The 24,631-nt window shown below is 65.9% G+C and overlaps 1 protein-coding gene across 3 annotated transcripts in view; it reads left to right on the top strand.

Annotated features, from left to right (window-relative positions):
- Window positions 1–12,217: 12,217 nt before the first annotated feature.
- Window positions 12,218–24,631, top strand: part of SKI (SKI proto-oncogene) — a 66,866-nt gene continuing 54,452 nt past the window's right edge. Inside the window, exon 1 of one of the 3 annotated variants that reach the window (XM_046009969.1) lies at window positions 12,218–13,457. In XM_046009969.1, coding sequence (XP_045865925.1) covers window positions 12,489–13,457 — 969 coding nt within the window. In that variant the 5' untranslated portion in view covers window positions 12,218–12,488. The remainder of the gene's footprint in view (window positions 13,458–24,631) is intronic. The other 2 variants (XM_046009953.1, XM_046009961.1) reach the window with 2 other exon arrangements.

Here is a 24,631-nt window from a genome sequence, read left to right as displayed (position 1 = left end):
GTGTCTGCGGGGCCTGGGGGTGGCGGGCCGGGCAGCCTGCTCCCTGTGCCCACGTCCCTCCCACCGCACGGCCAGCTTCGGAGGTCCTGGGCGGGGCTGTGGGCGGGGGTCCCTGGGCAGGCTGGGAGGGGCTTCTCAGGGACCCCAGAGGGGCAGGCATGGGCCAGGTGAGGGCCCTCCTCTTGGCCATCCCCCCAGCCCCGGGGCAGGACTGGGAACAAAATGTTCAGAAGAGTAGTCTCGGCGGCTGCGAGTCGATTCTCTGCACCCAGGCCTCAGTGCTCCCAGCAGCCAAGTGGGCCGCGGTGCTGTGTGCAGAACTTCCCTCCCGTTCAGCCCACCTGGCAGCTGTTCCGCCCTAGCCTGTCAGTGATGGGCTGTGGGGCTGGGGGCCTCTTGGGCTCAGAGAGGAGCCTCCCAAGACCCCCTCCCCTGGGGGAGCTAAGCTGGGGGTGAGCAGCAGGCTTAGAAAGTCATCTAAGCGGCCCCCATCCCTCCTCCTTACACCCCTGCCCCGCCCCTGGACCTCAGCTCGAGCAGAACACGTCGGGCTGAACAGAGCTCAGCCTGGGGGCCTCCCATGGGGCCTGGCGGGGGCCCAGATGGTCGGGTCGGGAGGAAAGGGTGAGGGCAGCGGCAGCCCCAGGAGGCTGCCCGTTACAGAAAGACCGCGAGGGAGAAGGGCCGAAGGGCAGGGCCGCACGAAGCCTGGGCCGGGCGGCCTGCGGGTGCTGGGGGTGCCCCTCCCCACCTGTTCCGGCGCCTCGAGCTGTTCATCCTCGAATCTCACACGGTTCGTGTGGAGGCTGCTCTCCCGCCCTCCCTGTCCAGCGGCTCCCTGGACCCCGCGCGCCCCTTCCTGTCCTGTCTGGACAGAGCCTGTTGGGACAGGTGTTTCCCCAGACAAGCCTCGTCCACCTCCTGCTAGGGTGACCCCCAGCTCGGGAGGCGTGGCGGCCGGCCCCGGCCCGTGCAGGGCCTCCCCCAACTCCGCGGCCTGGGCCACAGCCGCGGGACAGCGGGGCCCCGGGGCGGGGCGGGGCGGAGGGCCACCTGCGCCCCCAGCGGCGCTGCCCGCACGCCAGGCCGTGTGTCTGTGTGGGGCTCCGGAGCCGGGGCCGCCCACCTGCGAGCCTCGTGCCCGGGCCTGCGAGTGTGCCTGCCCACGTCAGACGGGGCGAGTTGGGGCTTCGTACCTCCGATGGAGCAGGAGGACAGGAATGTGAGCCTCGAAAACACCTTCTTTCAACACCGTTTCTGGGAGCGCAGACGGAGGCTAACAGCACGGCGGCGTCCCCGTTGCCCTTCCGGATGTCGGCAGGACGGACTGTGGCCCTGACCCCCCGGCTGGCCCAGGCCAGGGGCGGCTCACCCCCACGACGCCCTCTCTGCCCGCCCTAGGTCACTCCTTTCTTTGAAGCCTGAGCCCCGGGTCTGCTTTCGGGGGGGGGGGACTGCTGGGGTGGGGCAGGGCTGATTTTGTTGTGGTCCCTTGGGGTGATGGCGAGGAGCAGACTCTGCTCGGGGGCCGCCCCCGCATCCCAGTAGGCCCGTGGCGGGCCCGGCCAACCTGGTGGGGCGCCAGCGGGAAGGAGAGAGAGTCCTGGTCTGAGCAGGAGGGGGTGCCCCGGGCAGTGCTTCCCACCCGGTGGGCCGGCCAGGAAACTGCAGCCACATCCACTGGGGAGACGGCAAGTGCCCAGCGCAAACTACGCCCCCAGGTGTTTCCCCAGGGGAGCCCGCACTCCCTCCGACTGTGTCGGGGCTGATGACGGACCTCGGGCTCGGGCTGGCCGTCACAGGGACGGCCTATCGACGGACTGGAGGGGACCTGCCCCCCGAGAACGGGCCACAGCCCCCCAGTTCAGCGGCCCGATCAGGACCGAGGTGTAGAGCACGTGGCCCACGACAGGCCTGGACAGGGCAACTGGGTGCGGGAGGGGACCGCAGGCCCACGGGCACAGCCTTCCAGGCACCGCAGCCACCTCCGAGGCCCTCGGCCACGGTCCCCACTTTCTGATGAGGGAGCCGCGGGGCCTTCCCAGGCCAGACAGGCGGCTGCCCCGGCAGCCAGCGAGGCCTGGCGCCGGCCTGCCCCTGCCTCCCCAGCCGCTAGGGCCCGCGGCAGCTCCCACAGGGCAGCCGGCGTGGCAGGGAGCCCAGAGCGGGAGGGAGGGCCGCCCCTGGGCCTGTGCCCTCCGCCACGGGGCTCCGGCGGCAGCCGTGGGCAGGGAGGGACAGGCGGCCGCTGAAGGCCCCGCCGCCCGGCCGGCAGGGGACAGGAGAGGCCACCAAGACCGCGGCCTCCGGGGCTAGGCCTGGGGCGCCCGGGGGGCGCGAGCTGGGGTCCCGCGTGGCGGCGCCCGGGGGGCCTGGGCGGCAGGAAGGGGAAAGGTGACGTCATTGCCGCCTGGAATCTGCTGTTTGGAGGCGTCGCCATGGAGACCGGAAGGCTGGGGCGGGTAAAAATAGCAAACCCAAGAGGGTGTGCGTTCCAAGAACTCGAGTCTCTGAAAAGAAAGGAGCCGTGGTCTTGTTTCGCGCGGGGACAGAGGCCCGGGGCGGGGGCCGGGGAGGGACGGCGGCGTTTCCGGCTCCCCGTGTCCCCGCCACCCCGGGGAGCTTTGTCCCCAAGCAGGGCCGGGCTGGGGCACAGCGGTCTGGAAGTCCTGAGCCCTGGGCTCCCTTGCAAGGGTGCGGGGAGGGGGTTGGGGGGGCATTAGCTCGGGACTGGACTTGGCTGGGTTTCCTCCCGACTTTTCCTTCGAGGCAAAAGGAAGCAGAGGGCTTCCCACCCTGTCCAGGCCCAAGCCCTCCCCCGCCCCCCACCAGCAGCCCCCCAAGGAGCAGTGAGCTCAGAGCACCCCGCACCCCCACAGTCCCCCCAACCCGCCTGCCCCCGATTTTCCTTCCAGGCCGGCCGGCGCCCCGCCTGCTGCTGGCCAGGCCGGGCCAGGGCTTGGCCGCCCCTGAGATGCCGGGTTAGTGCTGCCTGCACGTCCCTTTAGCTGTGTCCTCTGGGGGTCCACTGTGTCCTCACGGGTCACCCTCAGTCCCAGTCACAGAAATGAGGCGGGGGGGGGCCTAGGTCCCCAGGCCCGTCTCCTCCAACAGCTGACAACCAAGAGTCCTGGGAGGAGCCGTGAAGTGCTCCCTGGGCTGGTGCCCACCCCCCAACCACGGCCGTCCTCCTGGGGGCTCCTCTCCTCCAGGTCACCGGCGGGGGCCTCTGTTCTGACCAAAGTGAAATCTGGTCGCTGTTCCTCCCAAGAGCACAGTCCTGGCTGAACCCTCTTTGGGCTTCGTGCCCATGGATGACCAGGTGTCCTCAGAGGAGCCCAGAGCCCCCAGCGGTAGGTGCCGACGGGGGCGACTCCCAATCCAGAGAGAGACGAAAGCCCGAGCTCCTCCTGGGGGCAATGACCAACGTCACCCTGGGGAAACACCTGCCTTTCTTCTTGAGGCCGAGGCGGGCTAGGTCGGCACCCCCTGCCCTCCAGGGTGTCCCTGCCAAAGGACCCGCAGTCTGTTCTGTGCAGAAGCCCCGCTCGTTCTCAGAGGGGCGCCGGCTGGGACAGGGGCTGGGCAGCCCCTCCCTCTGCACAGGGCGAGGGGCCCCTGGGAACATGGGAGTCTCCCCTCTTAGGCCCAGACCCCCTTGGCTGGTGGTGGTTGGCGGCTGGAGCAGGAGAGGGAAATGGAGCCCCGTGCAGGGGGAGCTCGTTCCCCCAAGAAATGCCTCACATGGCTTATGTAACGCGTGAGCTCACTCGCGGGCCTGCCAGGAATGACGGCCGGAGGGCGGGAGGGGGCCTGCTCAGGGAACCCAGTGTGTCTCTGATTTGCAGTTTGCAATTTTCAGGGAGAGGAGCCTGCGGCCTGGCTCCAGGAGAGAGGGGCCCTGGACCCTGGGTCCCCTGGTGTGGGAGGAGGCCCAGGAGGGGCGAGCACAGTGGCCAGGCCTGGGGGGCAGGCCCCGCTCCCCCCACCAGCCAGGTGCTGACAGGCCCCCCGTAAGTCACCTAACATTCTCTCGGGAGCATCTCAGGGAGGCCTGGAGGAGTGGGCACTCTGGCCTCGCCCTCCTGCCCTGCCCTCCTGTCATGGGAGGCCGCCGCTCTGAGGACGTCTTCCCCACTTCAGCCCTCGCAGCCCCTCCCCACCGCGTGGTCTCTCCCGTTTGGGTGCGCGGCGCCCCCACGTCCTCTACAGGAGGCTCGGACTCTAGACCCAGCCCCGTCACTCTGTCGAGGCCTGGAGGGGCCGCCTGCCGTGGAGCTGGGGTGGCTCCTAGGGCGTGGGGGTCACGAGGGCAGTGCCTGGCAGCTGAGAGGGAGCCCGGGGGGGGGTGTCACTGGGCCACACAAGTGGCTCAGCTCATCTGACTCTGTCCGTGGCTCAGTCAGTTCACCCAGACTGAAGGAGTGTCTGTCTACTGGCCACTCGCTGCTGGAGGGATGGAGCCCCGACAGGCAAGGGCAGGGACAGGCCAGCAGCGCGCACCAGCAAGAGGAGGCTCCAGGGCCCCGGTGGGGAACACGGCAGGGCTGAGGTCAGTACTGGGAGCCCAGGAAGTGTGGCAGGAAGGACAGGAAGGGGGGCAGCGGGAGGAGCCGCGGGCCCAAGGGAGGGAAGATGGGCCTGCGTCCGGTGCGGGGGGGACGTCACTGGTGGCTGTGGGGGCCCAGGCGGCGCGATGCCCTCTGCACCAGAGGAAGGTGGACCCCGTGCCTCCCCAGCCGCTGGGAAGTAGAGCCGCTCTCTGGAGGGAGGGGCCGGCACGCAGGGCTCCCTGCTGGCCCTCTCCGGACGCCGGGGCCACTGGAGTCCGGCCCTTGAGCGCCCACCGGCCCCTGCCGGCTCAGCGCAGCCTACCCGTCCAGCCCCTCCGCAGGCTCCCACCCCTGGACCGCTTGGCGCCTTGGGCAGCTCCCGGGCCGCCCTGAGCCTCCTTGTGCGGGGGGACGGCAGCACCCCCGCCCCCAGCGCCGGGAGGCAGCCCCCGGCACCCAGATCCCACTTCTTCTGACCACGTGGCCTTCTGCCGTCGCCAGCAGTGTGGCTGCTCCGCCCCGGGACGACTGTCTTCAGAAGGCGCCGCAGGAAAGCGTCCTGCGCATCAGAGCTGGCCCTTCTGGCCCCGTCGGGGTCTCCGCACCCACTGGGTGGCTCTCAGCAAGGTCTGCAGGACAGAGAGAGAGCGGGGCGGGGGCCTTGAAGAACACGGGTGATGTCCTGGCCCTGGCGTCCCCTCTGCCCTGCAGCGCTGTGCCCTCACCCCTCGCTGTTGACGTGGAGGGGGCGGGGACCGCGGGCGGGCGGCGACTGCCCTGTGATCGGTGGGGCACGGCCGGAGCCCCGGGCAGGTCGTGCCCGGCAAGGTGCACATTCCAGAGCAGCGCAAGGTGCTTGGGGGGACGGGGTCCTGGGGGCGGGGACGGGGTCCTGGGGGCGGGGACGGGCCCGCAGGGCAGACCGCCCACACGGGCTCTCTGTGCGCCCCTCCAGGCTGAGTCCTCTCTGGAGTGCCCCACCAGCTGGGGACACAGGCCCAGAGCCAGGTCAGCAGGCCCCTGAGCGTGGAGCCCTGGCAGGGGTGGGAGTGTCCGTCCCCCTTCCTCATGCCCACTCAGCGTCCCTTCTGCTCTGGCTCCTCGACCTCAGGGTGCTCTGTGTTGGCTGAGCTGTTCCTCCCACCTGGGCCCTGGGGCCTGGGCCGGGCCCCCTCCCAGGCTGGTGTGGACCCAGAGGTGGGAGCGAGCAGCCACCCGGGCCGCAGGCAGGACTGCCCAGTCTCTCAAGAGCCCCAGCAGCTTCCTCCAGCCGCTGAGGCCAAACCTGCCACGGCGGGGGGCTGCCAGGCTGGCCGTGCCATGGAGCCCCAGGGTAGTCGTTTGGCGTGGGAAAGGGTACCCTGCTCTTCCCTCCTCCCACCTCCAGGAAGACGAGGGCAGCTCCTGGGCAGGGGACAGGTGCATGGGGGTGTTGCCCACGGAGGGAGACCAGCAGGATTTAGGGGCTCAGGGCGAGGCTGTCAGCCCTAAAGCAGCTTTCGGAGCTCACCTTCTCCTTCCCAGTGGCAACCGGAGTGGGACCCCCGTGGCATGGTCAGGTCTCTGCTCAGCTTCCCAGCTGCTACCTTGGCTGACCCCCACAAGGCAGGTCTTGAGTGCATGCTGGATGCTGGGACCCATGTGTGACCCTGCACAGCCCCCCGCCCCTGACCATCCCAGGGGAGGCAGATGCCCGCCCTCAGCCATGTGGGACCAATGCGCAACGAGGCCGACCCCACAAAACGTCCGGTGGGGAACGGGGCGGGCGGGGTCCTTCCTTGCCAGAATGGGCCAGGAGACACAACAAGGGAACGTCAACAAAGCCAAAAACAGCTTCTTTGGAGAACTAGGAGGCGCAGGTTGTCACAAAGAAGAAATTAGAAATATCTCTAGTTCCCTCACTTGGCAAAAACCAGGATCTGGTTTTCTGATACAGGAACTGAGTCTGTGAAAGTCTAAGCACCATGTCCCCGCAGCCGGGAATTTTGATTGGCGCCGTTTCCGTTATTATTTTGCTTTAAGACATTTTGTAATTCCCATTTTAATTCCTTCTTTAATCAATGACGTATTCAAGGTATCCTCTCCTGAACTGTGAATTTCGTGGTGGGAATGTGAGTTCATTTTTCTTTGTTATTTATTTTCAGTTCAGAGTTCTGGTTTGTATGTTTTAATTCTTAGCAAAGAAAGGCAGATACATAGATACATAGATGAAAAGAACAGAAAGAACCCCAAAGGTTAGGACACTTTCGTCAGGTCTGTAAGTGGTCCCTGAGTCCCGCTCTGGGCTCTGGGTTCAACAGCCTGGCCTCGGCCTCTCTCGATTCTTTCATCCACTTCTTGTCCGAGTTTCCTCCACATTTTAAAATTATGTGCTCTTGCTTTTTTTTAAGCCAGTTTTAGACATTCTGGGGTGTCACGGGGGGAGCTCTCACCGGCCCCCTCTGCTCCCAACCTGCTTTCTTTCCTTTCATCTTCCCAAGTGAACTATTTCATAACTTTGGTTATTTTGTTTGCACTATTTTAATTATGTAAATCCTCTTCTCTGGTGATCCAAGGAGTGAACTCTGTTTAGATATTTTGTTTTCTCTGGAGTTAATATTTGTTTTTATTTTTCGCCTGCTGAGTTCTCTCTGTGCTTATAGCTAATCCCTCCTCCATCTTCTGACAGGACCAGTTTTCGATCTAGTTGAGTGCATCCTATATTCCATCGGTTCTGAGTTTTCCTGGCACCCTCTTTCCTGTCCTGGTCTGGGCCGGTGGCTCCCTGCACTCTCCCTCTAGACTGATGGGCAGAGTCGGGAGTCCCTGTCACAGACGGGACACCTGCGTCTTCACTGCTGTCATGACGGTTCCAACTCCCATTTCAGAAACGGCCTGGGACCTCAACTCTGTCCCACGCTGGCCTACACTCCTAGCCCACAGGGGGTGTAAGGCCGGCCCCAAGCCTCGGGTAGGCTGCTCGGTCTCCAGTCTCTTCACCACCATGGCTCGGGCGTCCGGCTCCGCAGAGCTGCCTTCCCTGCGCACTGTCACGGGACATTTAAAATACACGCTCTGTTCTCCGGCGTGCGCGCTGCAGTGGGAAGGGCCCAGCTCCTCTGCCCCCGTGGTTGAAGCTGGAGCCTCTGCTCTTGGTGTCCCCTCGGGCCCGACCCCACAGGCACAGTGGTGAGACTTCCAGCTGCCTCAGGCTAGAGCCTGCTCCGCCAGGCATCTCAAACTAAGCCGGGCTGAAAAGAGAATTTAGGCTTCCTCCCTGTAACATTCTTAAAGATACGTTTTGTGTTTTCTAACAATCTCAGACTTACAGAGAGGTTGAACAACGAGCACAGGAGCCCCGCCCCACCCCCACAGTCCGGAAGCACTGGCATTGCTGACCCGTTGCTCTAACACACACCACAGCGAGGGTGTCCTCGGACATAACCAGAGCACCTCGTCCAAATCAGGGACACTGCCGTCCGGTCTTAGACCACATCCAGGACTTCCCGGTTGTCCTGGTAACGTCCTCTGCGGCAACAAGACCAGCCCAGGGCCACATGTCCTACTGAATCATCACTTTAGTCTCCAAAGGTCCAGAACATTCCTTGGCCTTTCCCTGACTGCTGAGACCCTGACCCCTTTAAAGGTTCTGGGCCCTCTTTCTGTAGAGCCTCTCCGTGTGGGTGTCTGAGTTTTCGCCCGACCAGATGCGGGTTATGCTGCTTTGGCGGGAGAATCACAGAAGGGGTGTGTGGTCTGCTGTCCCCATCAGTGAGGCAAGATCGCCTCCGAACAGAGTGATGGTGCCCACCTAGACCGCTGGGTTACGGTGGTGTCTGCCGGCCTCTCGGTGGGAACTCACTCCTCTTCCCCTGGTGATTAATGGGGACCTTGTGTGAGGAACTTGAAAACTAGGCAAATAGCTTATTTCTCATCAAATTTTCAACTTACAAATCCATTTGTTTTAATAAGTATCTGAATATGCGTGGACTTGTGGTTTCCTATTTTATTCCATGATCACAGCTCATGCCTGTAATTACGACCTCTGATTTGCCAGTGGGGGGGCCCCTTCGAGCCGGCACACGTCCTTCTGACATGTCCGTTATGCTTTGAGCCCTTCCGTACTTCTGGGCACTGGAAAGCCCAGGATCGTCCTGCACTCTCCCCACCTGAGCCCCGAGACCAGCCATCATGCCGAAGAATTCTGGTTCCCGCTCGTGGGGTATGGGGTTTAGAAACCAGGATGCAGGTTCTTGTGTGCTCACTGCTGTTGGGGTGTCAGTTCTCTCAGGCCTTCTCACCAGACAGAGCTAAGAATTACACGGATGTTTGTACAAACACGTTTACCTGTATAGTTTTTCTCTTTGTTTATAAATATTGAAACATGTGGGTTCACACTGATATTGCTAATTCCAATTCAACACACACGCTTCATTTATCCCCCTCCGTATCTGTAACGCCCATCTCTAACAGCGAGAAACTGGACTCCTGTGACCCCTCAAGTCTCCACAGCACCCGAGGGCCCTTATTCCTTTACCAGCAGACGTGCCCTCCCCTTGCCAGTCTTTCCGCAGGAGACCGAAGCCATGTGGGTCGAACTTGCTCTCCCCCACCCCATTGCTGCCAGCACTTGTCTCTGTGCCTGCAGGGGTACAAGCTCCACAAATGTGAACACACATGAGCTGCTGCCCACAATCATCAGCCAGAGAGCTGGGGGGGGGGGTAGTGGTGGCGCACATGTGTGGTGGGTCCCTGTTCCTGCCCTCTAATGGGGCTGTGCCTGTGGCCCGGACCTTCTACTTGGCAGCCTGGTGTCTGGCCATTGGCAGTGGGAGAAGTGGAGGAGTGAGTCACCCCACCATCCAGCTGCACAGGTGGGTTGGAGGTTGGAGGAAGGACAGCAGGGTTGAGAGCCCCCCCGCACTGGGCCAGAGAGAAGATGGGGGCCCGGCTGGCTCTGTCTAGGCATGGCTAGCCTGTGAGGTGGGCTTCACTGCTCCAGAGACTCCAACATCGCTTGGGGAGGAGGCCTCAAAGTCCGCTGAGAAGGAAACATTTCAGAGGCAATCCAGTCCCTTCCTGCTTCCCAGGGCCCTTTGATGCTCACCTGTCCCCCATCACATGCCCCCTGCCTTCGTGGGACTCGTCCCTAGACCCCTATAAAGCCAGAGGATGTAGAGGGAAGTGGCCCGTTTGATTCAGGCACTGCCCATCAAGAGGACCACGGGCTCAGGGCACCTGTGGGAGGGCCCGCTTGGCCAACAGAGCGAGAGAAATTCTGCGCTTGGCTGGAAACCGTTTCCAGCACCCTGCCCAGTGCCCCAGCCATCTCCTTTGGATTACAGGTTGCCTGAGCTGTGTGGAATTCAAGTCCACACAGAAGGAACCGACTCTCTCAGGGTGCAACATAAATGAACTTTTTTGGCCTAAAACGTGGGCCAAGAGAATGATGTCCCCAAACAAGCACAAAGTCCCTTTTGTTTGGTTTTTAAATACCCCTTCTGAGTTTCATGTCACAAGGGACATGCCTCTTGTTGGGCGGCTGTTCCTGGGGGGATCAGAGAGAAGGGTGGGAGGGACAGCCCTAGGGCACAGGCGAGTGGAGGGGAAGGCTCGTGCTCACAGAGGGGAGTGGTCGGTTCCGGATGGAGCTCAGCACCAAGTCTCCAGCCCCTCCTGGGTGTCTCCCCGCGCCTGCGGCCATGCAGGGCCGGGGTGGATGCCCGTCCTCGTGGTCTCTCCAGACACCTGCCTGCACCTCAGGGCATCATGGGCCTGTAGAGATAACAGGTCAGCCCCTCAGAACCGGTGCCACCCCCAAGGGGCTCTGGACTGGGGGCAGCTTCAGTCTCCACTGGGGAGGCAGGAGCAGGGGGCGACAGGCTGGAGTCAGGTGAAGCTCACCCAGGCTGAAGGTGCCACGGCCCAGCTCGGCTGGAGCACACACAGAACCCTCTGGGACGTCCAGTCCCCACCCCCTCGAGCCCGCTAAGCCGCTGCCTCACCTGGGGGCTACCTAGCCAGTTCCGCTGGGGCCCCCGTCTTCTCCCACCCTGCGCTTCGCGGCCTCTCCCTCCCCCGGGCACACCCCAGTCCCTGGAAGGACCCACAGCCGGTTGTGTGTCCCCGCCCCGGGCTCTGCCGAAGACGCCCTCCAGACGCTAAGCGGCCGTCCTGCCGGGGTCAGGGGTCAGGCCACCTGCCCAAGGTTCCCAGGACTCCCCCCCGCTTGGCCCCGGCCGGCGCTCCCGGGGAGGGGTTGGCCCCCGCGGAGCCGGCCGTCCTGCCCTGCGGCTGCTGGCCCTGCCGGCGGCGCGCGGCGACCAGGGCGCGGGGCACGGGGTGGCAGGGCGCTCGGAGGGGCGGGGGCTGCGGCGCCTGCACGTGCGGGGGCGCGGGGACACGCTGCATTGTGTGCGCGCCCGCGCGGGGTCCCCTCGGCCGGGGCCATGCTAACGTGCAGGGACCCCCTCGGCGTCCCCGTCCTTCGACGGGACCCGGGTCGGGCCCAGGGCTGTCCCCGTCGTGTGCGGGGTTCCCCGCGGTCGCGTGGCGTGGCACCCCGTCCTGCCCGCCCCTCCGCGGGTCTGCGGTTGTGGCGGGGGCCGCGTGTGGCGGCGGTGGCGGCGGCGGAACCGGCGCCTTCCCAGCCACGCAGGAAGCGGCCTCGGCCGGAAGGGGGGCCCCGGGCGCCGCCGCTGCCCCCGCGGAGCGTCCTTCCGGCGGGCGGGGCCGAGCGGAGCCGAGCGGAGCCGAGCGGGGCCGAGCGGGGCCGAGCGGGGCCGAGCGGGGGCCGAGCGGGGCCGAGCGGGGCCGAGCGGGGGCCGAGCGGGGCCGAGCGGGGCCGAGCGGGGCCGAGCGGGGGCCGAGCGGGGGCCGAGCGGGGCCGAGCGGGGGCCGAGCGGGGCCGAGTCCGGGGCGGGCGGGGCCGAGCGGAGCCGAGTCCCTGGCGGACGGGCCCGAGTGCGGCCGAGCCGGCCCGAGCCCCGGGCTGGGTGGTGGCGGCGCGGGGGGAGCGCGCGTTCCTGGAAGAGCCAGGCCGGGAGGCGGTCGCATTCCTGGCCGGCGCTCGGCTGAGGCGGACGCGCGGTTCCAGACGGCGCGAGGGGCGGGGCGGCGGCGCGGGGCGGGGCGGCGCGGGGCGGGGCGGCGGCGTGAGCTCAGCGCTCGGCGCTCAGTCCGAGCCGGAGCGAGCCGCCGGGAGGATGTGCGCCGAGCCCCGCGCCTCCGCCGCCGCCGCCGCCGCGCTCTGAGGGCCGCCGCCACAGGCGCTCCCGCCGCCCCGGAAGCCGCGCGCGCGCAGGCGGGCGGGCGGGCCGCGGAGCCGGGCGCGGGCGGCGGGGTGGGCGCGGGCCGGGCCGGGGCGGCCGGCGGCGGGCGCGACGCGGCCGGCCACCGCCGCCGGGACGAGCCGGGCGGGCGCCGCGCGGTGGGAGGAGCGGGGCGGCGGCGGCGCGCCGCGCGAGGACGGCCCGGCGGGCCCCGCGCCCGCGCCCCCGCTCCTCCCGGGCCCCTCGGCCTCGGCCGCCGCGGCGATTCGCGCCTCGCGGCGCCGGCACCTGCCCGCGCGCCCCCCGCGAGCCCCGGGCCCGCGAGCGTTGGCGTTGGCGTTGGCGGCGCGCGCAGGGGCATGCCCCGCGCCTAGGGCCCGGGGGGCGCGCGGGGGGCGCGCGGGGGGCCCGGGCGGCGGCGGCGGGCGCGGCGCGGGGCGCGTGGATGTGGCGCCGGGCCCGGGTGCCGGCGGGCTCCAGCGGCGGGACCCCTTCGCCCCGCCCGCCTACCCCTTCGCGCCCCCGGGCGAGGCCGAGGCCGCGGCCGTGATCGGGCGGGAGCCGGCGGCGGGGGGGGGGCCGGGGCCGGGGCCGGGGGCGCCGCCGGGGCGCGCGGGGCGGCGGCGGGGGCCGCGGGGGCCCGGGTGCGCGGGAGCGGGAGCGGCCCGGGGAGCCGGAGCGCACCATGGAGGCGGCGGCGGGTGGCCGCGGCGGCTTCCAGCCGCACCCGGGGCTGCAGAAGACGCTGGAGCAGTTCCACCTGAGCTCTATGAGCTCGCTGGGCGGCCCGGCCGCTTTCTCGGCGCGCTGGGCGCAGGAGGCCTACAAGAAGGAGAGCGCCAAGGAGGCCAGCGCGGCTGCCGTGCCGGCGCCGGTGCCCGCGGCCGCGGAGCCGCCGCCCGTGCTGCACCTGCCAGCCATCCAGCCGCCGCCGCCGGTGCTGCCCGGGCCCTTCTTCATGCCGTCCGACCGCTCCACCGAGCGCTGCGAGACCGTGCTGGAGGGCGAGACCATCTCGTGCTTCGTGGTGGGCGGCGAGAAGCGCCTGTGCCTGCCGCAGATCCTCAACTCGGTGCTGCGCGACTTCTCGCTGCAGCAGATCAACTCGGTGTGCGACGAGCTGCACATCTATTGCTCGCGCTGCACGGCGGACCAGCTGGAGATCCTCAAAGTCATGGGCATCCTGCCCTTCTCGGCGCCCTCGTGCGGGCTCATCACCAAGACGGACGCCGAGCGCCTGTGCAACGCGCTGCTCTACGGTGGCGCCTACCCGCCGCCCTGCAAGAAGGAGCTGGCCGCCAGCCTGGCGCTGGGCCTGGAGCTCAGCGAGCGCAGCGTGCGCGTGTACCACGAGTGTTTCGGCAAGTGCAAGGGGCTGCTGGTGCCCGAGCTCTACAGCAGCCCCAGCGCCGCCTGCATCCAGTGCCTCGACTGCCGCCTCATGTACCCGCCGCACAAGTTCGTGGTGCACTCGCACAAGGCGCTGGAGAACCGGACCTGCCACTGGGGCTTCGACTCGGCCAACTGGCGGGCCTACATCCTGCTGAGCCAGGACTACACGGGCAAGGAGGAGCAGGCGCGCCTTGGCCGCTGCCTGGACGACGTGAAGGAGAAGTTTGACTATGGCAACAAGTACAAGCGGCGGGTGCCCCGGGTGAGTGTCCCTGCCGGCTGTGGGGGTGGGAGGACACCGGGGCGCTGGGTCCCAGGGCCTGGAAGCCGGGGGTGGGGGGCCCTCTTGGGCCGGGGACTCGGTCTGTGCGGTTCGGGGTTTTTCTCAGCCTTTGGGTTTGTCTTGAGGAAATGCAGGGTAGGGTCGGCACCCCCTCGACAGTCCTGCGGGAAGGTCCTCCGGCTCGACCCCTGCGATGAGCCAGCCGGCGTGGCGTGGGGGGCCTCGCTTGCTGGCGGGAGAAGCCTTCCCGAGGCCGCGGCCGCTGCCCGGGTGGGCTGGGGAGGGCAGGCTGCAGCGCTCTCGCTCCAAGTCCTGGGCGGTCAGATCCAGGCTGCAGCCGCAGGCCTAGGCCTTCCTCGGGGGCTGTGAGGGGGTGTGCAGACCGAGGCCCCCCGCCCCCGCCCACAGGCAGAGGGGCGCCTGCCGCGGGTCCTCAGCAGACAGGACGGGGCCCGATGGGGCCTGTCTGCGCCCTGAAGGCCTGGGAGTCAGAGTCAGAGACGAGGCCAGGTGTCCAGGCCACAGGGGCGGGGGCCGCGACTCAGCGGCTGCAGCTGTGTTTCTCGGGCCTGCCAGGGTGGGAGTCCCAGAGCGTGTCCCCCCCCGCACCGTGTGGGGGCCGGGGCTGCTTGGCCCTGGGCTTGAGGCCTGGTCAGCGGGCACCTGGGGCCCTGAGGAGGAGTAGCTCCTGGCCTGCGGTTTGTTTTGGACACGCCCGTTTCCACGTCCCCCTCTCTCTGAGACGCTGCGGGCCGGGGGAGGGCCAGGGGCCCGGGCTCTCCTGTTTGCCGGGCGGAGGACCTGTGACCTGGCTGGGTAGCTGGCTGGGTAGCTCCTGGGCCACCGGGTGCCGAGACCCCTCGCTGGCGGTCCTCGCCGAGCGTCGCGGTGTCCTCCCCTCCCCAAGCGTTTGTGACTTTTTTTGAAGCCCCCGGGCTTGTTAGCGGCGCAGGCAGAATGCCGCCCTGGCTCAGCTGTTCTGAGCAGGCCTCATTAATTCAGCTCCTGCATCAAACTTTTTTTCTGAATCTGTGAATAGATGCTCCCGCCCGGTTTTCTCCGGGCGCCCCTCCAGCGCAGTGTCAGCGTCTCGGTGAGCGGAGAGGGGGCTGGGGATGGAGGGGCCTGTTGCCTGTGCCGGGAGGGGCTGCGTGTGTGCGTGCACACGCCTTCCGCGGCGCTCCTGCCCGCAGCTCTGGCGCCGCCCCGGTGGCCGCCGGCCACAGACCGTGGGGCAGGGTTGGAGGGGCGGGTCTGAGCGGGGGGATGCTGGCAGGAAGGGCCCAAGCGTTTGATTTCGGATGACTTGGTGATGGGTGGCGGGATGGGCGCCCTCCGCGATCCACGGGCTTTTCCGTTTGGGGTGCCCGTACCTTCCGCGGCCACTGTGGCCTGGCAGGGGGCTCAGACTGCACTTAGTGGCCGCGCCGCGGCAGGGGCCCTTGTCTGGCAGGCTGTGTCCGTGTCGGTGTCGGTGTCTGAGTCGGGGGGCACGAGGGGGGTGTGCTGTGGTCTCTCCAGCTCCCAGGGGCTGGCCCTTTGTCACAGCCGCAGCCCCGGGCTGGGGTCTCTCGTAGCCGGCCGGGGTTCTGGGCGTGGCGTTCCCGGGCTCAGGGAAGGCGCAGCCTGAGCGCCAGGCCCCGGGCGCTGCGTGGGGAGCAGCGGGACCGTGCCCCGTGCGGCCCCGGGAGCCAAGGCGGGCGCCAGTGTCCGGGCCGGCCTACCCGGGAGCTGCTCGGGGCGGCCTTTCTTCCGTGCTTTCCCTGATACTGCCCTAAAGCTCCTTCACGGATGAAACAGGAATTTCCCCGCGGATAGGAAGAGCTGCTTATCCTAAGTGGGTGGGGTCCCCAGGCCACAGTGCCAGCCCACCGTCCTGGAGCTGGGGAGCCGGACCGGGCGCCCGGCGCCGGGCTTCCTGGAGCGCTGGGGGGCTCTGCCGCCCCGCGGGCGCCCCGCTCGCCAGCTTCTCGGCTCAGCCTGTGCTTGGGGCTCTGCCTGCTGCCTTGGCTCTGTGACCACGCAGTTGGGAGTCACGGGGTGCGTCCCCTTTAAATGTCCTGGCACAGCCGCGTGCTCGTCCGTGTGCGTGCCGAGGGCCCCGAGTGAGGCGGGTGGAGCTCAGGGTGGGAGGGGACCCCCAGCTGCCCGGAGCCGACTTGCATCGGGAGGAGCTGCTTGGGGAGACCCCCCGCCCCGTCGCGTCCCCCCAAAGCCCTGCCGGTCCCTGATTGCTCCTTCCACTGGCCTTCGACAGCTTATTTGTGGAATCGGTTTTGGAATTTTTTCAGTTGTTTGGTAGGTTTAATATTTTGACTCACCAAGGATGAGGACAGCAGGGAACAAAGAATGTGCTAGAATTCTCTTTGTAGGGGACACGGTTCCCCTGGGGCCTTGGGTTCTGTTGAGGCCACGGGAGCTGGAGTGTGTTCCAGGCTGTGGGGCTGAAGGGCCTCCCGGAGCTCCTGCCAGCCAGAGACTCGGTCGGCACTCCACCGCCGCCGGGGCCGGGAGGGGCCTCCAGGGTGCCGGGGAGCCGCCTCTGAGCCCCCTCTGAGCCCCTTCCCCACAAGTTGCTGTCCTCCATGTCCCGCAGTGGGGCAGTCCAGCTGTGGAACCCCATGGGGCTGCTCTGGTAGCCTCCTCGCGCCTCTGCTGGCTGCGTGACCTCGCGCCGGTGGCTTAACCTCTCTGTGTCTCCGTGTCCTTGCGTGTGAAACGGGGACTGTAGTAAGCGGTGTGACGGCGATATTGTTTTTTTCTAGGGTGTGCAGGTGTCCGCTGTCGGTGGGGGTGGGGATGTGTCATTTTGTTGCTGGGGGACATGTGGTGAGGAGGTGGGGACTCGCAGACTTCTCTGCTCCTCTGCCCCCTTGGCTCTGTCCCTGTCCCTCCGGCTTGTTGCTCACGGTATTTGGACTAAATCAGGCCGGTTGCTGTCAGAGGCGGACATCGCTGCCGCCGGCTTGGCTGCTGCGTGGGGCCGGGCTCCTTGCGGGGCCACCAGGGGCTTCCCGTTTGGGCCGACCGCAGGGCAGTGCTTGGGCTTCAGAAACGGGGTCCTTGGAACTGCTGTCCTGCGGGGTGTCCCAATTCTCGGATTGGAGAGCCGGGCCTGTGTGTGTTTCTCGAGCCCCTGCCTTCCAAACACCCGAGTTCTTAGAGGGGCTTGTCGCGTGGGTCGTTGTGCTCCAGGGGCCTGCTGTGGCGTGAGTGCCGGTGACTGGGTTTGTCTGAATTCCTCACGTGGGAAGTCTTCCTCGTGTCACTGGAGACTTCTCCCTGGTCCCAGGGCAGTGTTTCTGAAAGCAAAGGCCCGGCCAGCAGCGCTGGTGGCCTGGCGTCTCGTGGCCCTGTTGGAGGGTGACTGCAGCTTTTAAGTGCACCGGCCAGGAAGGGGGTTCCAGCCTGTGGACCCTCCCCTAGTGTGGCGTGGTTTGCTCCTTTAAGCTGGAGTTCTCTTGGGAAGGGATGCCGTCAAGAACGTTCCTTCAGGCTGGAGTGGACTCTGACCCGCGTGCGTCATCTGGGACCCCCTTTTTCCTGGGGGACCATGCTTTACCCTGATGCCGTCTGTTGTGGGCAGAGGTTCAGAGGGTCGGTTGTCCCTTTGTCCCCTTGTCTTGCTGTAGGCTTTTGTGGGGTTTCTGCCTCCAGATGCTTGGCTGAGGACGTGGGGAGCCATCTCAGGTGACGCTCTGAATAGTCTTGGGGGTAACCCTGGATGGGCTTTGGCTCCTCCCCCCGCCCCTCCCCCCGCCGTGCAGAAGGACGAGGTCTGCAAGTTGGTCTGGTTGCCCGGATGAAGGCCCCAGAGTGAAGGTTGGGAGTCGTCTCAAATGGGGGCTACGGCAGCTTGAACGAGGCCTCTGCTTTCTCCCTGTGCCCCGCAGTGGGCTGTGCGAGAGTGGGGGAGGGCCTCAGGGCCGGCCAGGCGCCTCGGCCTGTCTGCGTGTGCAGAGCCGTGTCTGGACGGTCCTCCAGGCGTGGGCTGCCTGTCCATCTGTCTGCCTGTCCCTCTGTTGGCCACCCTGCCGTTTCCAGGACCCGTCTTTGGAGCTGGGCCGGGTCCCTAGCCTCTGGAGTTTTCCCAGGGCGGCAGCTGGCCTGGGCCAACAGGGTCATTGGGTGACCTTCGTCTGTGCCCGCTACCTCACCGGGGCCCCCCAGGCAGCGTGGAGCCTTGGGAGTAGGGTCACGGACTCGCGGTGTCTCGGTTTCTCAGCCTTCCGCAGCCGGTTTGTGCAATATGTGTCTGAGATGTCGGGCCAGGGCAGACGGGCCAGGAGCAGGAGGAAGTCTGGGGGAGTGCGACCGAGCCCCGCCCCACACCCCTGGCTGCGGGGACCTGGCGGGGGGAGGCGGTGCTTCCGGGGCAGCCCCAGCTGTCTGGCGGGCGGTGACCGCGGGAGGTGGCCGAGGCTGGCGGCCGGACTCTTTGTGGCCCGGAGACTGTTCCACAAGCAGCAATAATGTGTCTCTTTCTAAGGATTGCAAAAGACGGGGAGGATTTCTCCACTGGAAGAATTATGCAAGTTTCAACTGAAATGTTTTTAAAAAGTTTCTTTGTTTTGAGTCAAAATATAGAGGCTGAATTATTTCCTTCAGGTCTGTGAGAGCCGCGGTGGGAGGAGAAGGCCTCCATTCTCCGTCAGGCCCTCGCCCTCCTGGTTTGCTGTCCCCGAGGAAGTGGGGAGACAGGCAAAGTGGGCGGGTTGCAGCGCGGGCGTGCCCATTGCTCCCCATTTTCTGTTTACCGACCATCTCAGATGTGGGGGGCAGATCGGCGTTGCTAAGACGGGCCGGGAAGTCGTTTCCTGGGGGTGTGGGGCTGTGTGTGGCGGCGGCCCCTCCCCGCACTGCCTCGCTTGGTCGGAAGCAGGTTTTGGGTAGCGTTGGGTTCTCGGTGGGAATGAAGAGGCTTGGCTGGCCCTCGGGGGCTGCGTACGTGGTCCCCTGTCGCGTGTGCGAGCACGGTTCCCCGCCCTGCCCCACATCTCAGGGGCTACTCACTCCCCCAGGGGACCGGGTGTGGTGTGTCCAGGCAAACTCAGGTCCCACCCGGGAAGCCTCTAGCCTGTCCCCAGGGCTGGCGGTGGGGTCAGCCATGGCTCTTTCGTTGATCTTCGTGAGTCGGGGCCGGTTCTAGAGGACGGCCTGGACGCCCTCCTGCCTCTGCCGGCGGCGTCACTGGAGCTGCTCAGCGAGGTGGGGTGGCCTTCCCAGTCACAGAGCTTGGGAGCTGGTTTGGGGGGGCGAGGGAGGGTCCTGTACTTCTGGGACTCGCCACGGCTCGCGTCTCCTTATTTGCTGAGGAGCAAGGCTGGTGAAGGACCCGGACTTGGGCGCGATGTTGACGGAGGTGGCGGGAGGAGGGTAGCACCGGCAGAAGGGCCGCAGCGGCCGGGCGCTGGGGGGGAGAGCCCCCGGCTGTGCGTGGGCCTGCCGGTGCCCGCGTGCCCGTTCTCTGCCGCGTGCGGCCTGCGTACTGCTCCGGCTTTCGCTAGAAATTCTTGTCCCTTTGGTAATCCTCGTGACTTCGTGCCGGTGAAACAGATGGGAGGCTTCAGGAGGGGTCTTGGCAGGAGCCTGGGGAACAGCGGAGGTTGTCGTGGTGTGCGGTGTTTGTGTTTTATCTGCTCTGACTGTTTGACTGAGAAGGAATCAAAGGGCGCGTCGACTTGGTGGTTTTCAGCTCCAAGTGGTGGTGCGGAAGTCTCCGCGTGCGGCTCCGGGCCTCGCAGCCCGGCGTGGTCTGGCTGCCCCCGGGCTTGGTTCTCCGCGCTGCCCTGGTTGCGGTGGGCCTGGGATCTGTGTGTTTGTGGTCGTGTCGTCAGCCTCAAGGAGGGCGCAGGCTGGTCACGGCTGGGTCCCCAGAACCAATACTCCTTGAATGACTCACAGAGGCGTGAAATCACTGGTTGTCGGGGGCTTTTGGGCAGCTCTGCTCTTAGCTGGAGAAGGGGAGGTGTAGGAACTCTCTCGGGCAGACTGATGTCCCTGAGGCGTCACTCGTCCTGGTCGTGTGGTGCGTCTTGAAGAACGTGGCTTGCTTAGGCCCGCGGGGGGCACTTGAAACCTTGTTTGAACCCAGATGCTTGGCTCCTGCTGTGGGACGAAGGTATCGTCAGTTCCGGCTCTGGAGGTGGACAAGCCTGGCCGCGGTGCCCGCCCCGTGTGGCTTCCGCCGGGATAGGAGCGGGCCACTTTGAAAAGAAACACGTCTTGTTGAGAACAGGCTTCCCGTGGGACCCCTTGTGCTGCTTGGTACGGAGGAACACCGCCGTGGGAGGTGGTGGCAGGCGGGCTGGCTGCAGGGCTGCCGCGGGGGGGGGGAAGCCCCAGCCGGGGGCTCATCCTGCCCCGCGGGTGAGCTGCGTTGTGGGGGTCTAAGGGCCCAGGGTGCTGGCGGGGCTCTGGTATGGCCCTTCTCCTTCTAGCCCTGCCCCCGAGGCCACACGTGAGGTGGCAGGTGACTGTCACGCGATGACAGCTCAGCTGCGGATCCCAGACCCGGCGTGGGACCCTGTGGGGCGGGCCGATGGGAAGGAAGGGCGGAGCCCGCTGGGAGCACGTCAGGCGTGGGCGTGTGGGTGGCGGCTGTGGCCTGGGCTCTTCTGACCGCTGTCAGGTCGCTCCTCTGTCCCCCAGGAACCGCCAGCTGCATCATCACAGGAACCCGTTGGTTGTGACTTCATGTCTGGGGACCTGCCCGGAGCCTGGGCTTGGTGGCATGTTCTCCTTTGCACCCCGCTCTTCCCAGTGGGCTGTGCAGCAGGGTGGGGAGCGGGGAGACGGAAGGTCTGTCCTGCTTCATGAGCAGGAAAGGACCCCGGTGCTGCCCTGGCCCCACACTCTGGGGGACGCGCAGCCACGCCCATCACCAGCAGCCTGCAGGGACCCTGGCCCCAGTGAGGCTGGCGGGCTGCCTGGGTCTGAGGCTGGGGGTGTCTGGACGACCTGTGAGTCCCTGTGACGGTGGGCCAGGTCAGCCTTCCCTGTGGAGCGGAGCCAGCGTCTCATGCCCTGTCCGCGTCTGTCTGCTGTCAGCCGAGCGCTCTCTTTGTGATCCCAGCCCCACGGTGACTGACTGGGAGGTGAGGCCTTCTCGGGGCCGGTAGTGGGGGTAGGCTGGCTGGCACCAGGCCGCCCCCCCTTTCCCACCTCGAGGAAGCTGCCCTTTCACACCCGATCTTCTGTCTCTGCGCGCTCAGACCTGGAGTTTGCTCTTGTCGCTGCTTCTGCGTGTGGCTCCCGTGGCTCCCGTGGTGGTGCTCCCTCCTTGCATAGGGCCGTGGCGGTTTGGGCACCGCTCCTGCCGTCCGCCCATCCCTGGGGACGCACGCTTCTAATTGCCAGACATTCTCTGTTCAGAGCCCCTCGGTGCTGCGCGGAAACCATCGGGACCAGAAATGCCTGTTGTCTCCGCAGACCCGTGTGGTCCAGCCGTGGGGGGCGTGCACGCTGGTCTGCCGTCTTTACTCGGGCTCTGCGCTAAGGGTCACACAGCAGCCCCCGTTTGAAACACCCACGGCCTCTCATCTGCCTGGGCCTCCTGGTGCCCAGTCTGGATCCCAAAGCCGCCCTGGTCAGCCGAGTTCTGTGTATCGTGCTGAGGTCGGCGTCTGCCCTCCCCAAAGCCCCCGCGCTGGTCGGGCCCCTTGGCACGGGGAGCTGTATGTTTCTCGAGGGGCAGGGCTGGCGCTTGGTGAGGACGTGGAGGAAACAGGGAAGAAGGGGGCAGTCAGGAGTGCTGCTGGCGAAGCTGGGAACCCCCTCCCTTGGAGGAAGGGACAGGTGCGCGCGTCCCACAGGTGGTTCTGGAATCTGCCGGGCGTTCCCCTCCAGGTAGGGGCGCGTGTTGAGGCAGAAGCACTGGGCAGCAGGGAGGTGCTGTCCTCAGCCCTGGCCACAGTGAGCAAGTCTCCTCTCCCCCTGGGTGGGGGGCCCTGGGCCGCAGCGAGAGCGCTACATCGGGAGCTGGCCCCGGGCTGGCTGGCCCTGTTGGGGTGGGTGACCCCTGCGCCTCGGGTACAGTCTGGGTGGCCTTGGCCGCCGCTCGGCTGCCCGGTGTGGCCGCGTGGGTGCGGTGGGCGCCGCCGGCTCCGCCGTACCTGCTGCCTCCTGCTTCCTGGCGCTACAACTGTGTTGCCCAAACCATTAAAAAAATTGTGCTCCCAAGTTGAATGATATGCAAATGTAGTCAATTAAGCGAGGGGATTTTAATTAGCAGTTTAAGTTCATGTGTGAAGTGCCTTGCCTTAATTACTTGACAGTTTTGTTGTAAATTTGCTAAGTTTTTTTTGCAGAACGATCAAAACTGTGATTTTTTTTTTTTTTTAAACATTCTTGTGTGTAGTAAGTGTTGCCCAGCCTGCCTGACCTCAGTCGGTTTGTCTCAGTTTAGGGAGCTCTTGAAGCTGCAAGAACAGGTAAGCCGCTGGGTTGCCTCCGTGTGGCTCGATGAGTGACAGCGTGTCCCGTGTTTCCTGGAGTGTGTGGCCGGCTGTGGTCGTGGGCTCCTAACTCAGGTCCAGGAGCCCATGGCAACACCCAGGGCCGGGGCCACGGGCCTGGTCCGGGAACGGAGGTCAGGAAGGCTCCTGACTGAGGGGACCACAGAGGACCAGCTCTGCCCTGATGACCTATGCCTTGATGGGCCCGGGTCCTGGGTCCTGGTGTGGCCATAGTGTACACCCCGGGTCCTGGCGTGGGCCAGCGTGTACACCCCGGTTGGTCTCTGGCGCCTGCTGAAGGCCGCGGGGAATTCCGAGCTTTGGAGCTCCTGGGCCGGGCGGTGGGAAGCTTCCCTCCTACATCACCCTCGCCCCCTGATCTTCCAAACCGGGGTGCACGCGGTGTCCACCTTGTGGGCTCAGCCAGGGCCGGCCCAGTGTTCCTGGGCTGCTGCTGGGTGGGGGGTCAGCACGGGTGTCCCATAGGTGGGTGTTGGGATCTCCTCCCGTTGACGGGAGAACTCGCTTCACTTCCTGGTCAGTGCTGTTGAGATGGTCTCGGGTTACTGAGGGGTTCTCTCTGGTATTCAGTGAGCCCCTAGATTTCTCTGCCTGCTTGGGCTTGATGTTTCTTGTGCACGTAGGCCTTCCGTTTTGTCGGTCAAGCATTTACACGTGAATTGTGATTTCTTTGGTAGATCTGCTTTCTCTCCGTCTCTGTGACAAATGCGGGGTCTCCGTTCTCTCTGTGATCCGTGGGGGCTGAGGCGGACCCACAGCGTGGCCTGCTGGCGCCGTGGCCCTGTCAACAGGTGTGGGGGCCAGAGGGCTGGGTGAGGCCGGTGCAGAAGCTTGGTGGCTCGGATGCCCGCGCCCCTGCCGTTATCGCTGGAACGCGGCTGGCCATGCAGAGCAGCAGCCCGGAGAAGTGACCTGGATCCCTTCCTGCGTCTCCCAGCCTCCACGGCAGGAGTTCCCTGTCCCCGCACCCCGACACGGGGCCAGTGGGGAGTGCGTTTCTTGCGCCGTCACCAGGACGTGTCTGCGGATTTATGACAACGGGCTGTTACGCTCGGAAATTTCAAGCCGACGCTGAAACGGGGAGCCGGGTTTGCGCCAGCCCAGCGGTTCCCGGCGTCTCAGTCTCTCGTCTCGCCCGACCGCTCGCTCCCCGCGTGTGCAGCGGGCGGTCGTTCTTTACTCCAGCGAATCCCAGCGTCTTGTTCCACAGTTGGGCATTTCAGTACCTGATATGCCCAGCGTGTGGACGGCCGGGACCCTGGTGCCGGCGGGGACTGAGGTCACGGGGACGCCCGCGGGTGTTTGGCTCCCGGCTGTCTCGGCTCCCGGCTGTCTCGGAATCGGCTCTTTCGCGGTTGCTCCACACCACCCAGGGCCACCTTGCCTGTGGGCGAGGGCCTTCTGTGCACGCACGCCTCCGTGTGCACGTGCTTGTGCGCACCTGGCCTCACGCCTGTGCAGCGGGGCGTTTCCAAGGCCTCGTGCCGTTGAGGGTCCTGGAAGTAACCCCTGGGTCGCACGCTGTGCGTGGCTGCAGGTGACGCTTTGGGGAGCGTCCTGCCTCTGATGCTTCCCAGAAGCCTCGTGCAGCCCCGGGGATGAGCAAGGAAGCCAGGTGTCTGCTGGCTGTCGGCCGCTTTGTCCCTGCCCCCGGCCAGGGGGAGCAATGCACTGTGCCCGAGTTTCCCCGGGGACGTCCTCCCCTGCGTCCTCCCACGTCTGGACCTGTGTCCCCGCGTAGCTGGCACGGCCCCATCAGTCATGCCCGTCTCTGCGGGACTCTCACCTCGTGCCCTTGTCACTCCCGTGTGCCGCCTCGTTGCTCTGTGGCCTGTCCCGATTCTTGTGTTGGTGGCCTTCTGGCTTCCCACGTGGATGGCCGTGGATCACAGCTCCGGTTGGTTGTCGGCCCGTGTGTGCGCGTGTCTGGAGCATGGGCTGGGGCGAGAGGACCAGGTCGGGCGCCTGGATCACGCGGACCGTTTCCTGACGTGGCTCCGCCGGCGGGCCAGGCCTGCAGGGAGGGCGGGTTCTCTGTCCCGTGGTGGCTGAGGTCCGCTCTCACTCTGAGTGCATCTCCTTGGGCACATGTGAGGTTGGGGGGGGGGGCGAGTTTCTTATGGGAGGCTTGGCGGGTCAGAGAGGGCACACGCAGCGGCAGCGTCCTCATGTCTGTCTCCCACCTCGTAATCCCTGCTGGGAGTGGTGCTGGTATGTGGTCTGACGGTTTCCCTGCTTGGGCACTGGGAAGGTGTAGGGCCTTTTCAGGGTTCTTTTTTAAGATTTTTACTTGTTTGACAGAGACAGCGAGAGAAGGAGCACAAGCTGAGGGAGTGGGGGAGGGAGAAGCAGGCTCCCCACCGAGCGGGGAGCCCCATGCGGGGCTCAATCCCGACACCCTGGAATCATGACCTGAGTTGGAGGCAGACGATCAACACACTGAGCCCCCCAGGGGCCGCTGTTACCGGATTCTCTCTCACACAGCTCCCCGTTCACATTCCCAGAGTTACGTAGGTGCTCATTTTCCGACCCCTTCAGGGCCTTTGGTCACTGTCATTCAGGATGTCTTTCTCTGCCAGTTTGGAAGGTGAAAATCTCATTGTTTAACTTCTCTCTAGTGGCATTGGCCGTTGTGTTATTTTTAGAATTTCTGTAATTTGCCTGTGTATTTGTGTT

This window comes from Meles meles, chromosome 1 (genome assembly GCF_922984935.1).
Source record: "Meles meles chromosome 1, mMelMel3.1 paternal haplotype, whole genome shotgun sequence".
In the NCBI taxonomy this organism is placed as follows: domain Eukaryota; kingdom Metazoa; phylum Chordata; class Mammalia; order Carnivora; family Mustelidae; genus Meles; species Meles meles.
The sequence above is the reverse complement of the archived record's forward strand: the minus strand, read 5'-3'. Positions and strand labels throughout refer to the sequence as shown.